Raw genomic sequence first — 13203 nt, 5'->3', positions numbered from 1 at the left:
TGAGAAAGCTTTTGTACTGATTCTGTTAAAATAAACAGGCCTTATCAAGTGCCTTCTCCAACTGAATTATCTAAAAAAGAAATTCTTGCAAGAGGTAATAAACTAAAATAGCTTTTTTTGTGTGCAACTTACATAGCAGTTTTTGTTATGGTATAGATTTTCAAGAAGTTTCATGGAAAGAAAAGCTAAAGTAGAAAAATGATTGGTTGCTGATTTGTGAGTGAGAAATTTCTAATCCCTAGGATGCAATACTTTCCCCTTTTTTTCCTCAGTCCTCAATGTCATGAATCAGTATTAACACCTACATATTTTGGTTAGTCTTTAATGTCTGTTTTCAGAATCTGTTGATTTGACTAAATCTGGGTTTATACTTTTCTTTTACTTTCTTCCTAATTGTAGTTTGTCTTTTTAGTTTTTAAATGTAGCATTAACTCTGAATAACTGATTTCCAATAAATAATTTCTAGAAACATAGAAATAACTTGTTTTAAGTTAAACATTATCATACTTTGTGTTTTTGGGAAGAGAGCAAATGATATTTTTCTTAATAAACTTCCTTTGTCTCATATAGGTGAAAGCTGTTTTTTTTTTTTTTTTTTTTAAATACATTATGCAGCAAGGAATTTCTCATTTACTTCAGTTGGAGAATTTTTGTGTACTCTTCTTAAAGAAATCTGTTGCTTTTCTACTTTGTTGTTCTCAACTGCCGTTTAAACCTGTCTGTTCAATTTGGAATCTACCATCTTAAAATCATCACTCTGCATGTCTTCCTTATATGCTATTTGCTCCTCTGCCTCCATAATAAGTTGTTTTAAATAATTGTCTACCTCAGATTTAGTGGTCCTCTAAATCTTCTTCTTTTTTTTTAGTCTATAGTTTATTTCATTTATCTGATTGATATTGCCCCTATCTTCCTTTAGAAGACTGTTCTGTGGAAATGCCTAGTAAAGTTTCTGATTATGTATGAATTCCTCATTTAGATTTTTTAAAAATTGCATAAGTAAGTACAATTATTATTGAGAGAGTGTCATAGGTGAACTTTTCAAAGCTGATTTGGTAATGATTTGCAATGTGGATTTCCAGTTAGTGGATTGAGTGTGGTGATGGGTCCTCCTTACTGGAAGATCAAGTTACCGAAAATTATTGAGGCAGTCGAGGGAATGTTTGGTATAAAGCACATGGAGTTTGGGATTAGACCCGAAGTTGACTCCCAGTGCTGCCATTTACTGCTGACTTTTCTGGATCATTTAACTGGAGTCTATATCTAAAATTAAAAAAAAAGAAATTCTCTCTCTCTCTCTTTTTTTAATAACTGCCAATCCACCATTTACAGTGTATGTTTGTGTATGGGAACATTATGAAAGGTATTATCTTTCCCCCTCTTCCATCTAAGGATTGAAGATGAGAGCAGTGAGTTTCTTAAAACTTTGTTTTGGGGCTATAAACTTACGTTGTCTAATGCTTTCTCCATCTTCTCCTTTGTCTTTCTTCTTCACTTCCCCTTCTTTGTGTATCATTTTCTTAGCTCCTTCTGTTTCCTCCCTTTTCCACATCTCAGAGCACCAGTAATAGGACAGAGGGCAGGGGTAAAGAGAACCAGACAATTGTTATTTTTTTTTAAATCTCTAACTTCCACTTCCCACCATTTGTTATTTTTTCTAGAATTGTGCTTTCTAGTATTCATTGTTTTATATGAGTTTGTTATCCGTATTTTACTCTTGATAATAGATTTAAGTAGAATGTATAAGTACAAAGTTGCTATCACTTCTTATGAAATGCTAATGAAAATAAACCCATACATTGGCTCATTTAATGTTTAATGGTGAAGAGATTGATTCCACTTCAGGACAGGCACTGTGGAATATTGAATGAAGTAAACTGTGAACATCTTGACATTTACTCAGTTTGTGCCACCTTCAGTGACTCACTCCCAAGGAACATACTCTGGGTCATATTCTTCCTGTGTCATTTACAAAACTTTCCTTTACTTGGTTGTTGCTACTAAGTCATATTCATTTTGGAAGACAGCAGACTTTCCTTGACTTTATACTTTATGGTTTTGTCATCTGTGATTTTTTTTTCCCCAGCTCCAAATAGTTCAAACTTCAGCCATTTATTTAATAAATGGCTTTTATTTACTGTTTGAAGTTTTTGTTTAGCTACATACAGAACAACCTTTCCTTGTTGATCATTTTTGCTGAGAAATCTTAGTTTTAAATCTGCAGACAATTTCATCAAATAGTCTGTAATCTATTAGAAATGTGCTTGCCATAAGCAAGTTACTTGTCCTTTAAAATTTTTAGAATATTAACATAGAATCCTTAGCTGAGGAAAACTCTAAGATATCATCTGATCTTGCTCCTTGCCTTGAAGCAGATGAGCGTTGAAACTTTCAAAACAGGTTTTTATCTCTTTGCCTTTGAAGAATTTAGCAACCCCATGATCTCTGTAGTTAACCTGTTCGAGAGTGTCTTTATTTTGTGGGACAAGAGTAGATGTGGGGACCAGTATATGAATAGAGCTGATTCTCCATATGTCTACATCTATTCCCACACTCCTCACTTAAGCTTCCTCTTTAGGCATTCAGAGGGGTTTGAAGAAGAAAAATGCAGAAAAAAAGGAAATATAGGAGAATAGGGACACCACTACAAACTGTCACCTTGTTCACGTGGTGTTGTTGAATGCCTTCAAGTTGATTCTGACTCACAGATGCCCGATGTGACAAGTAAAACTGCCCCATAGGGTTTTCTTGATTATAATCTTTACTGGAACAAATCACCAGGTCTGTGTCCTGCAGAGCCACTAGGTGGGTTTGAACTGCTAACCTTTCAGTTAGCAGCTAAGTACTTAAACATAGTGCTACCAAGACTCTTGTTCCATGAGTGGTGAGGGATAAAGAACATGTATAGAGGGTAAAATAAATTCTCTGTCCAAAGGAAAAATGGAGCATCAACCTTCATCTTTTGCTTTTCACTTAAGTCTCTTTAGTAGTCTAATCATCCATTCTATTTTGATTACAGCCCATTTTCTATCGTTCATTATCCTCTCAATAAAAGAATGCCTTATTATAGGGAATGACATCTGTCATTTAGTAAGATATCAGACGTGCAGTAGGCATTTGCCATGAGATATACCTATACTCCACAACAACCTCACCCAGCCTACTAGATGTGAATATCTCCGTTTTATAGAATTGTAGTTTGAAACCCAGGAAGGTGGTTTTCCAGGGAATTGAGAGCTATTGATAGGCAGAGCCAAAATTTAAAGCCAGATCTGTCTAGTCCTAGAACTTATGTTCTATCCAGTGATACCAAGTGGTCTCATAGGATTAAATTTTAGATATCCAAACCTCAATGAACAAGATTTTTATGGGTGGTGACTGCAGTGTTTCTATTGTTAAGAGTTGTTTTAAGTGATGAACTGTTCAACCAGTCACAGCACCTCTTTTCAATCTTATAACTTCTTCTCATCAGCTGCTTATTCTTCCCATATTCATAGTAGTAAGAATTAGCTCATCCTTAGATACCAGAGCATACAACTAAGGCAAACATATAATTAATTATCTAAATTTCAACACTTTTGAGAGTGATATGGAGTGCTATTAAATATCTGAACTACAACAGCGGGCATAACCCAGAACTGCTACTGGCAAACCAGGGGGCATCTTACCTGTGATGGGTAAGAAAATACAAATGCCTAAAGGAAATCTTTATTGACTAGCCTATCAATAGAGCCATTGTAATATAAACGCTTAATCACCAGTTGGAAGAAAATACAGAACAGCCTTATGATTCTTTCAATTGCCATAATAAAGATTTATTGACAACTTCTTGGGACTGTATCTATTGCAAAATATGTGGTATATTGTAAAACAAGGAATGTAGAAGAAATGAATGGAGATATTCATGCACATTGAATTGATATCTTATAGATAATTCCGGTGATGCCCTAAATAACTTTGATGATTACATGTAGTAATTTAGGATTGTAAGAATTTAAATTAAGCATCTAACAAGTAATTATTTCTTCCCTTACAGCTTATCATGGATATAACCAGATGATGGAATGTCTGCAAGGTTATAAGCGGGTTAATAACACCTTTTGTCAAGGTAGGGTTAACTGAATTCATTGGTATGGACTTGACTGTTGGGGCCTTTTCAGAAATGTGTATTGTTCTGCCACGTGTTGCTCATTAGCCCAACACGTGAAGGTCACACAGTGACTCACCTCCTGTTCACTGCATTTAGCTGAGGAAATATTGAAACCTAATGTACAGCTGCTAGAATTCCTCCACTACCACTTAAACTTTGTAGAACTTTTTCTTTCTGTTAATTGGTGATAAAATCCATGGGAGTTTGCATCACATTACAAAGCACCCTGTAGTCTTCCTGCTAGTCCACCCAAGTACTCACACATACTCTGGCAGAACTGCTTCTCTGCTGACAAGTGACTAGCAACCAGAGTTCCCTTTTGTTCTCTCAACAGTATATTGCTGGCCAACTTAAAATCCCCTTACAGAAAGACACTGACCTGTATTAACTTAATTCAGGTACTAAATATTACCGTGAACTTACTTGCTAGGGAATAGAGAAAGCTCTGTAGCTAAATGTCTTAGGGTTCTCTAGAGAAACAGAACCAGCAAGATGTATCTCTGTCATCTGTCTACCTACCTACCTATCTACTATAAAACTGACAAAAGCCAGAACAGGTGGAAGCCTGTCAGAGAAAGGAAAACTCAAATATTTTCCATTAATGGAGAGTGATAGAAAAGTGATAAGACTGTACCTTGTCAAAAATGGAAAATTTGCAAGAACTGGAAAAATAAGACAGTTCCATCGAGTCTGAGCTCTCACATTTCACTGTATACATACATGTATATATATCACTTTATGAGAGAGATTGATACATTTTTGAAGAATCGGCTCACACAATTGTGAGACATAGCAATAGGATAGAAATTCTGGCAATCTTGTGTCCCCAAATTGCTAGATCTGGCAGTGGGGAGTGACAAGAATTCTGATAAGATGTCTGTTTATAGTCTAGAGGCAGAATATTCCCTTGGAAAATCTCCGTTTGCTCTTAAGGCTTTTAACTGATTAGTTAGGGCCCACCGACATTTGACGAGAATTCTCCTTTACTTAAGGCCAACTGATTTAATCATATGTAACTACTTCATAACAACATCTAGACTAGTATTTTGATCAAACAAGTGGATACCATAGCAGTCAAGTTGACAAATAAAATTAACCATCATATTAATATGAAATATGTAGTACTTCTCAGCTTATTTTGGACAGTAGAGCAAAGTTTTATAAGCAGAGGGAAACTCAAAGATCATCTAGTCCAATGTTTACATTGTATAAATGAGGAAACTCAAGCCCAGACAGGTTAAATGATTCTTCTTGACTATAAAGAGCTGAGGTTGTAACTCACATTTACTAATGACTAGTTCAGTACTTATTATGTGATATCTTACTTTGATTCATTTACTTTGTGAGATATCCAATGAATACTTCTCATTTCCCTGTGTCTAGGATGAAAGTGTTATTATCATTAACTTGGAAATACGTGTACATTGAGATAACAGAGAAACAAAGAACCTTCCAGAGTCTTTTTGAACCAAAAAGCATGTTAAGAATAATGTACATCTTTGGACTTCTGGTCCAGGGCTCTGTACCCTTCACTATATAGATGGAGTAAATTAAGATCATATTACAAAGTATAGCATAAAATGTTTCATATCAAAGAACTATCTTAAATACCTGAAATTTTTTTAAAGAGTAAATAGTCTATATAATATGTATAACTTTTTTTATGTGTAGTATATTTGTATGTTGTATGTTTTTTATATGTAGGGCCGTTGTTGATTTTAAGAATTTTCTTTTGAAATGCACGTAAGTACATCATAATTTTAGAAGGTTTTTCCTTTAAATGTTACAAGTTCTAATCATATGTGAAAGAATATTGGAAAAATTGAGACTAACTAGAATGAATCTAAAGTTAGATTGACTAGAGTTAATATAATAACTAGAATTAACAGGGAGAGTTAATGACATCTATCACTTATTAAGGTGTTGGACACTCTGATAGATATTTTGTATGAATGATCTCTAAATTCAACAGCAACGAGTAGTAGTTGTGACTGTCTCCATTTTATAGAATTTCAGTTTGAAACCCAGGAGTGTTATGTTTCAAGATCACATAGCTAAGTTTTAATTGTTATTTATCTCTCTCTCTCTATATATATAATACAACATTTACCAATTTGACATTTTTCACTTGTACAAGTCAGTGGCATATCAGTTATGTTGTGCAACTGTCACCGATATCTATTACCAAATTTTCCATCACTACATATAGCTACTTTTTGAGAAACATCTACAAACGTGGCTATAATGGATTAGTCAATGTTATTTTAAAATAGAATTTAAATAATTTAATGGATAGAAGAATGAATGACTAATAATGAATAGATGTATATTCTTTATTGTAAAACTAGTTATTATTTAATAGAATTGGATAAAAATCTATCTAGAGAAACTCTAGCACATTTATAGTTTGCATTAATAGAAATACAGTCCCCAGCAGACTGCATTCGAGGTTGTGGTGTTTAGTTTTCACTGTCTGTTTTATTAATAAGGTCAACTAAGCTTGTAAAGGGCTAGGAATCTTGAGTGTGCTTAACTTGGAGAGGTGCAGACTGAAAAGATATATAATGGCTGCATTCAAATGTTTGCTTAACTGTCCTACAAAAGATGAGATTTTATGAGTTGCTTCAAAAGCCAAAGTCAATAAGATGGAGTTACAGAGAGGCATATTTAGAAAAATTTCAAGAAAGCTTTCCTATAGAACAAGAGTTCACCAACATAGTAATAAAATATCTTGGGACGTACTGAACTTCCTAACTGTATCAGTGATGTGATACTAAATAACTTTTGGCCAGGAATGCTATGGGGTATTTCTATCCTATGTGGTACATAAGGCTAGATGACTTCTAGGTATATTTTAGGAGATATCTTCAAGCATCTCTATGATGCTATTATTACATGTGTCCTCTGGGATGGAGACTCTGCATGAGAAGGGGAAAATGACATCTTGATGGACACACAAATTAGCCTTAGAGCCTAGTTTCCTGAAGTTTCTCCTGTGTTTAAGCATATCTGCTTGCTCCATTAAACTATAGAGCAGAAACCAAAACCAAACCCACTGCCATGGAATTGATTCAGACTCTTAGTCACCTTATATGACAGAGTAGAACTGCCCCATTGGTTTTCTAAGGCTGCAAATATTTACGGAAGCAGACTGCCTGCTCTTTCTCCCACAGAGTGGCTGGTAGATTTGAACCTCCAGCCTTTTGGTTAGTAGCACAACGCTTTAACCACTTCACCACCAGAGCTCCTTCCTATAGGACAGACCATACCAAGCCATCAAGTAGTTTTCGACTCATAACAATCCTATAGAACAGAGTAGAACTGCCCCCTAGGGTTTCCAAGGCTGTAAATCTTTATGGAAGAACCAGAGTGGGTTCAGACTACTAACCTTCGGTTAGTAGCCCAGTGCTTTAACCACTGCATCACCAGAGCTCCCTATAGGGCAAAAGAGGGTCCTTATTTATTGGTGGCATAGTGTCTAAGGCATTTGACTGCTAACCAGAAGGTTGGTAGTTCAAACCCACCAGCCACTCCTCAGAAGGAAGGTTGAGCAGTCTACTTCCATAGTGTTACTGCCTCAGAAACCCAAGGAGGGGGTCACTAAGAGTTGGATCCAACTCCACGGCAGTGGGTTTGGTTTTTCTGGTAGTCTAACCCTGCGTAGCTAATTATTAACCCCTTCTCCCGAATGTCAGGTGCTCCCAATTCCCCTGAATATAAGGTAGTGAAGGATGTACATGTGTTCCCTTCTGTGTGTGTTTGCCATGTGTTACTGTTCTCAGGTATTTAAAAACAGGAGACCTACTATTTTAGAGTGTTTTATGTTGTTACTTGCTTCTTACTTACTTGGAAGAGATAAGAGAGGCTCCTTATAGCTTTATTTGATTTGGTCAAGTACCAACTTTCAAATAAAACCAAAATATTTTTAGTGATTCACACATCTAAGCATGACAGCCATAAACATGTAAAGTGAGCGATACAGGATAAGTAATAATTTGAACAACTGTTGCTGGTTTACCATGTGCCAGACACTTTACTTAATAAACACTTTGTGCCATTTATGTCCACTAGTCCTGAAGTATCTTTTTCAACTAGGTACTATTATGATTTTTGTTTTTACAGATGGAGTAGTTGAGAGCCAAGAGGTTATTTAACTTGTATCACACATAGCTAGTAAGTGCTAGATGTAGGAATAAAATGCAGGTAGACTGAGACCAGAACTTGAGCTATTACCCATCTTATGCTATTGTAGAGAAAACCAAAACCAAACTCACTGCTGTCAAGTCAAATCCAACTCATAGCGACCCCTCCTTGGGTTTCCGAGGCGGTATCACTATGGAAGTAAAGGGCATTAATACTTTTTGGTCACTTAGTTGTATTAGTTCATATGCTTCATTTAATCTTCAAAATATCCTGTAAGATCTGGACATTATGAATTCCAATTATAAACTGAGACACAAAGAGGAAATTAGTTTCCCAAAGTCACATAGATAATAAGAAGCTCAGCTAGGATCAAAATTCCAAGCCTTCCTTACCAATTTTATATATATTTGTAAGGTATTACTATGGTTAAGCACTCAGCTGCTTACCAGAAAGTTGGTGGTTTGAACCCACCCAGCTACTCTATGGTAGGGGGGAAAAAAACAAAAAAACGGGTAATCTGTTCCCGTATGGATTATAGCCTAGGAAGTCCTATGGGTCAGTCCTACTCTATCACAGGAGGTTGTTATGGTCGAAATTGACTCCGAGGCACTTAATAAGAACTCAGTATTACTAACATAGGTAGTAGCAAATTAGAACAAAAGATACGCTGTCTGTTCTGAGAATTAATAGAAATCAAGGCAATTAACATTATGATGGTTGCATTTAATCGGAAGACATGGTTATCCTGTGGTATACTTCTGGCTGGTTCAAGGTCCTGTACAGCTCATGTTCATAAAAATAACAGTTTAAATGTGAAAGTGAAAATGTACAAGTAATCATTGCTATTTCATTTAGCAGTCTAGCATGGAGAATTCTTTAAATAATTGTTTGAGCTTTGTATTTTCCTCTCCTGCTGTGGCTGTCTGACCTTTAGCAAGTTTCGTTGATACTGAGGATAGCAAATAGTTCTAACTCAGTCCAGTCCATGATGGTCACTAACACTAAATCCTGCCTTACGTTTGTCTCAGAAGGATGTTTGCTGAACAGTTACAGTTTCTGACAAGGATTCTGGAGGCAGAATCACAGATAATTCCATTTCATGGTGTCTCAAGAACCACTGCTAAATTACCCCACAGATAAGATTGACTCATAAAATAAATATGATTTCATTCAGTATAATCTATTAAAATTGCAATTGAGAAAAGGGCTTAGTTTTACTCGCTTTGTGATATTATTGGTCAGTAAAATTAAATAGAATGTTCTCACATTACATATGTAACACTCAATTTTCCTAGAGCCTGGAAGCTTTTTGATACCGTTATCCTAAAAGTTTTCAAAAAGAACTCATTAAGCCTCTGATTTCTTGTGTGACTTGTATGTCCTTATAGTCTAACATCTTCTCAATTTACAAAGCCCATTTAAAATTGAAGTGATTAATTACTAGAGTTACAGTATTTCCTTCAACTAAGTGAACTAATGTCCTGAAACAACTTGTATGCTTGATCACAAAGAGTCAGCTGTCTACAAGTTAATTTGAGGAGCTTTCAAGTAATTGCCCTCAAAGTTGGGCTTTCCTCCCTTTCTAGTAATGCTGTAATTATCGTTTCAAAGGAATGATTTATTACATGTACACACATGGAGCTCTAAAACCTTCCTTAAAACCCCAACTTTATGGACTTGTTAAAATTTGTTTCATTTATCATAACAAACAATACAATTTTATTTCCTGGTGGATTTAGAGCAGCATTTATCATTTGATTATTATACTAGAAGTTTGATGTAGAACTAGAAATAAGTGAAATAACAACTCATGGAAATAATAATAATAGCAACTCCTACATTCATGCTGTTTTCGAGCTCAAAAGTCCTTCATGAGTTTATAGTTATATAATCAACTTAGTATTATTTTCTACATTTTTAGCAATTTGCTGAGGTGCTGTGGGCAGTGTTACAATATGTAACTATAAGATGTCTGCAGTTTTACAATCCAGTGTATGTGTATTCCTTTTTTATAAATATTTTTTGAAAACTTTTTAAATGATTCAGCATTCAGCAGACATTAATTGGCAGGCCACTCCTGAACTGTGCACTGACCTATGTGATGAATGATGAATAAGACATCATTCCTGCCCTTAGAATTTAATGTAGATAAATCAGTTTGAATCAGCAGGATGTAGTTTGTTTCATCTGCTCTCCAGAGTAGCTGAATTTTAGCTGACTCAAAATGAACATGTTGAAACAAATATGAAAGAACTGTCCACATAACTTTATTTATGTGACGTTTTATTGTACCAATTTTTCTGCTTAATAAACTAAGTTTACAGAAACAGATACATTCAACGCAATAATACTCATTATAAAAATTTTTAGATAGAAAGTGCCCCAAAGTGCATCTGAAACCAAATTGTATTTGGACAAAGATAATGTCCATGTCTTAAGAGGTATAAATCTCTTTTTGAATAAGACTTACCAACCTTTGTTAATATTCCACATGAGCAAGTCTCAAACATAGGACTTCTGATTAAGAAGAGCTTGGCTGGACTGTAGCCTGCCTTTCAGACCTCTTACTGATTAAATAAAAATTGAGAAAAAGCTTTAGTGTGATGAGCATGTAGAAAAAGATGTTTCTTTGAGTGCTGTGGGAAAACTGGGAAAATGGGGAAAGTGGACATGAGACCCACAAAGAAGCCTGCTTGGCTGGAGAGAAAAATATGGCCTGTGGCATATTGTTGTTAAATTAATGTATGTACATTGTAAATAATTTTTCTTTGAGATTGTTGAAAACCATTTCAGAAAACAGCTTCTAGTAAGTTGTATAACCTGTTATGCACAGATAAGGAGTTCTGGTGGCATAGTGCCTATGGCATTTGACTACTAACCAGGAGGTTAGAGGTTCACACCCACCAGCTGCTCCGTGGAAGAAAGATGGGGCAGTCGACTTCTGTTTAAAGATTTACCACCTTGGAAACACAATGGGGGTCACCATGAGTTGGAATCAATTCAGTGGTCGTGGGTGAGGTTATGCACAGGTAGCCTCTTTGGACATATTACAGTTAAGCAGCCCATCATCATGAATTTGTCATCCATTCCCCCACTCATTCTTTGACCAAATATTTGATGATGACTTAAAGTATCAAATATTCTGAGAATAGAGCTTAATAAAACTCAATTCCAACCTTACGAAGATCATTGTTCTCTCATATTTTTATATATATATATATATATACATACATATATATGTGTACATATATATGTATACATATATATAAATACACACACACACACATATATATATGTATATATATATATCAAGGCAGCCTATGCTAAGTGCTATAAGAAACAAATCAAATACCATACAATTTCAGAGGAGACAATGGTCCCATATAGTTAGAAAGTTCAGAGAGAGAGACATTTAAAAACATGTTCCTAAAAAAAAACAAATTGTCTTCCCTACTTATAAAAATAATTCATACTTAGTTATTTTGTGTTGCTGTAGCAGAAATACCACAAATAGGTGGCTCTAACAAAGAGAAATTTATTCTCTCATAGTTTAGGAAGTTAACAATCCAGACTCAGGGTGGTAGCTCTTGGGGAAGGCTGTCTCTCTTTCTGTCTGTCAGCTCTAGAGGAAGGTCCTTGTCTCTTCTGAGCTGCTTCTCCTTTGAAATCTTCATGTAGCTTGGCATCTCTCTTCCCCCATTTCTCCTTACTCACTTGCCCATTTAATTTCTTTTCGATCTTGAGAGAGATTGATTTAAGACATACCCTACACTAATACTATCTCATTAACATAGCAAAGAACACCCATTCTGAAGTGGGATTATAACCACAAGTAGAGTGTTGTTGTTGTTGTTGTTATGTGCCGTCAAGTCGGACCTGACTCATAGCAACCCTTCCTTGGGTTTCCTAGGCAGTATCACTACAGAAGTAGATTGCCCCATCTTCCTTCCAAGGAGTGGCTGGTGGGTTTGAACCGCCAACCTTCTGGTTAGCAGTCAAGTGCCTTAGGCACTATGCTACCAGAGCTCCCACAAGTATAGTAGTTAGGATTTAAAACATATTTGTAGGGGGTCACAAGTCAATCTGTTACAATGCCTATTATATAATAGGAACAAGAAAAAAAGTATAAAGGAAAAAAAAATACCCATCTTCCCTTACCACTCATCTGTCTATTGTACTGTGGTAGCTTACATGTTGCTATGAGGCTAGCGGGTATGCCACCAGTATTTCAAATACCTGCAGGATCACCCATGGTGGACAAGTTTCAGCGGAGCTTCGAGAATAGACAGTGAAGAAAGATGGGGACATCCATTTCTGAAAAAATTGCCCAGTGAAAACCTTATAGATAGCAGTGAAACACTGATACATTACTGGAAAACTTTATGAATAGCCCTGAGACATTGTATGATATAGTACCAGAAGAAGAGTCCCTCAGGATGAAAGGCACTCAAAATACGACTGGGGAAGAGCTGCTTCCTCAAAGTAGAGTTGACCTTAATGATATAGATGGAGTGAAGCATTCAGGACCTCCATTTGCTGATGTGGCATGACTCAAAATGGGAAGAAACAGCTGTAAACATCCATTAATAATCAGAATATGGAACGTACAAAGTATGAATCAAGGAAAATTGGAAGTTGTCAAAAATGAAATGGAATGCATAAAGATCAATATTCTAGGCATTAGTGAACTGAAATGTATTGATTTGGCCATTTTGAATTGGACAGTCATGTGCTCTACTATTCCGGGAATGACAAATTGAAGAGGAATGGCGAGGTATTCATTGTCAAAAACAATGTTTCAAGATATACTCTGAAACCAGAAGAACTAGATGGTGCCCGGCTACCACTGTCATCCACTTGGAAGGGATGTAGGAGATCCTGGATAGAGAGGGAGAACAATGTGAAACAAA

The 13203-nt window shown here is 35.8% G+C and overlaps 1 protein-coding gene across 1 annotated transcript in view; it reads left to right on the top strand.

Moving 5' to 3' along the window:
- LTBP1 (latent transforming growth factor beta binding protein 1) overlaps positions 1-13203 on the top strand; it is a 727158-nt gene that overhangs the window by 438628 nt on the left and 275327 nt on the right. Inside the window, exon 9 of the mRNA XM_007938788.1 lies at positions 4037-4108. Coding sequence (XP_007936979.1) covers positions 4037-4108 — 72 coding nt within the window. The remainder of the gene's footprint in view (positions 1-4036; positions 4109-13203) is intronic.

The sequence above is a fragment of the Orycteropus afer genome, unplaced genomic scaffold (assembly GCF_000298275.1).
Source record: "Orycteropus afer afer isolate SDZICR_OR568_19922 unplaced genomic scaffold, OryAfe1.0 scaffold00054, whole genome shotgun sequence".
In the NCBI taxonomy this organism is placed as follows: Eukaryota; Metazoa; Chordata; class Mammalia; order Tubulidentata; family Orycteropodidae; genus Orycteropus; species Orycteropus afer.
This window is presented reverse-complemented; position numbering and strand designations above follow the sequence as displayed.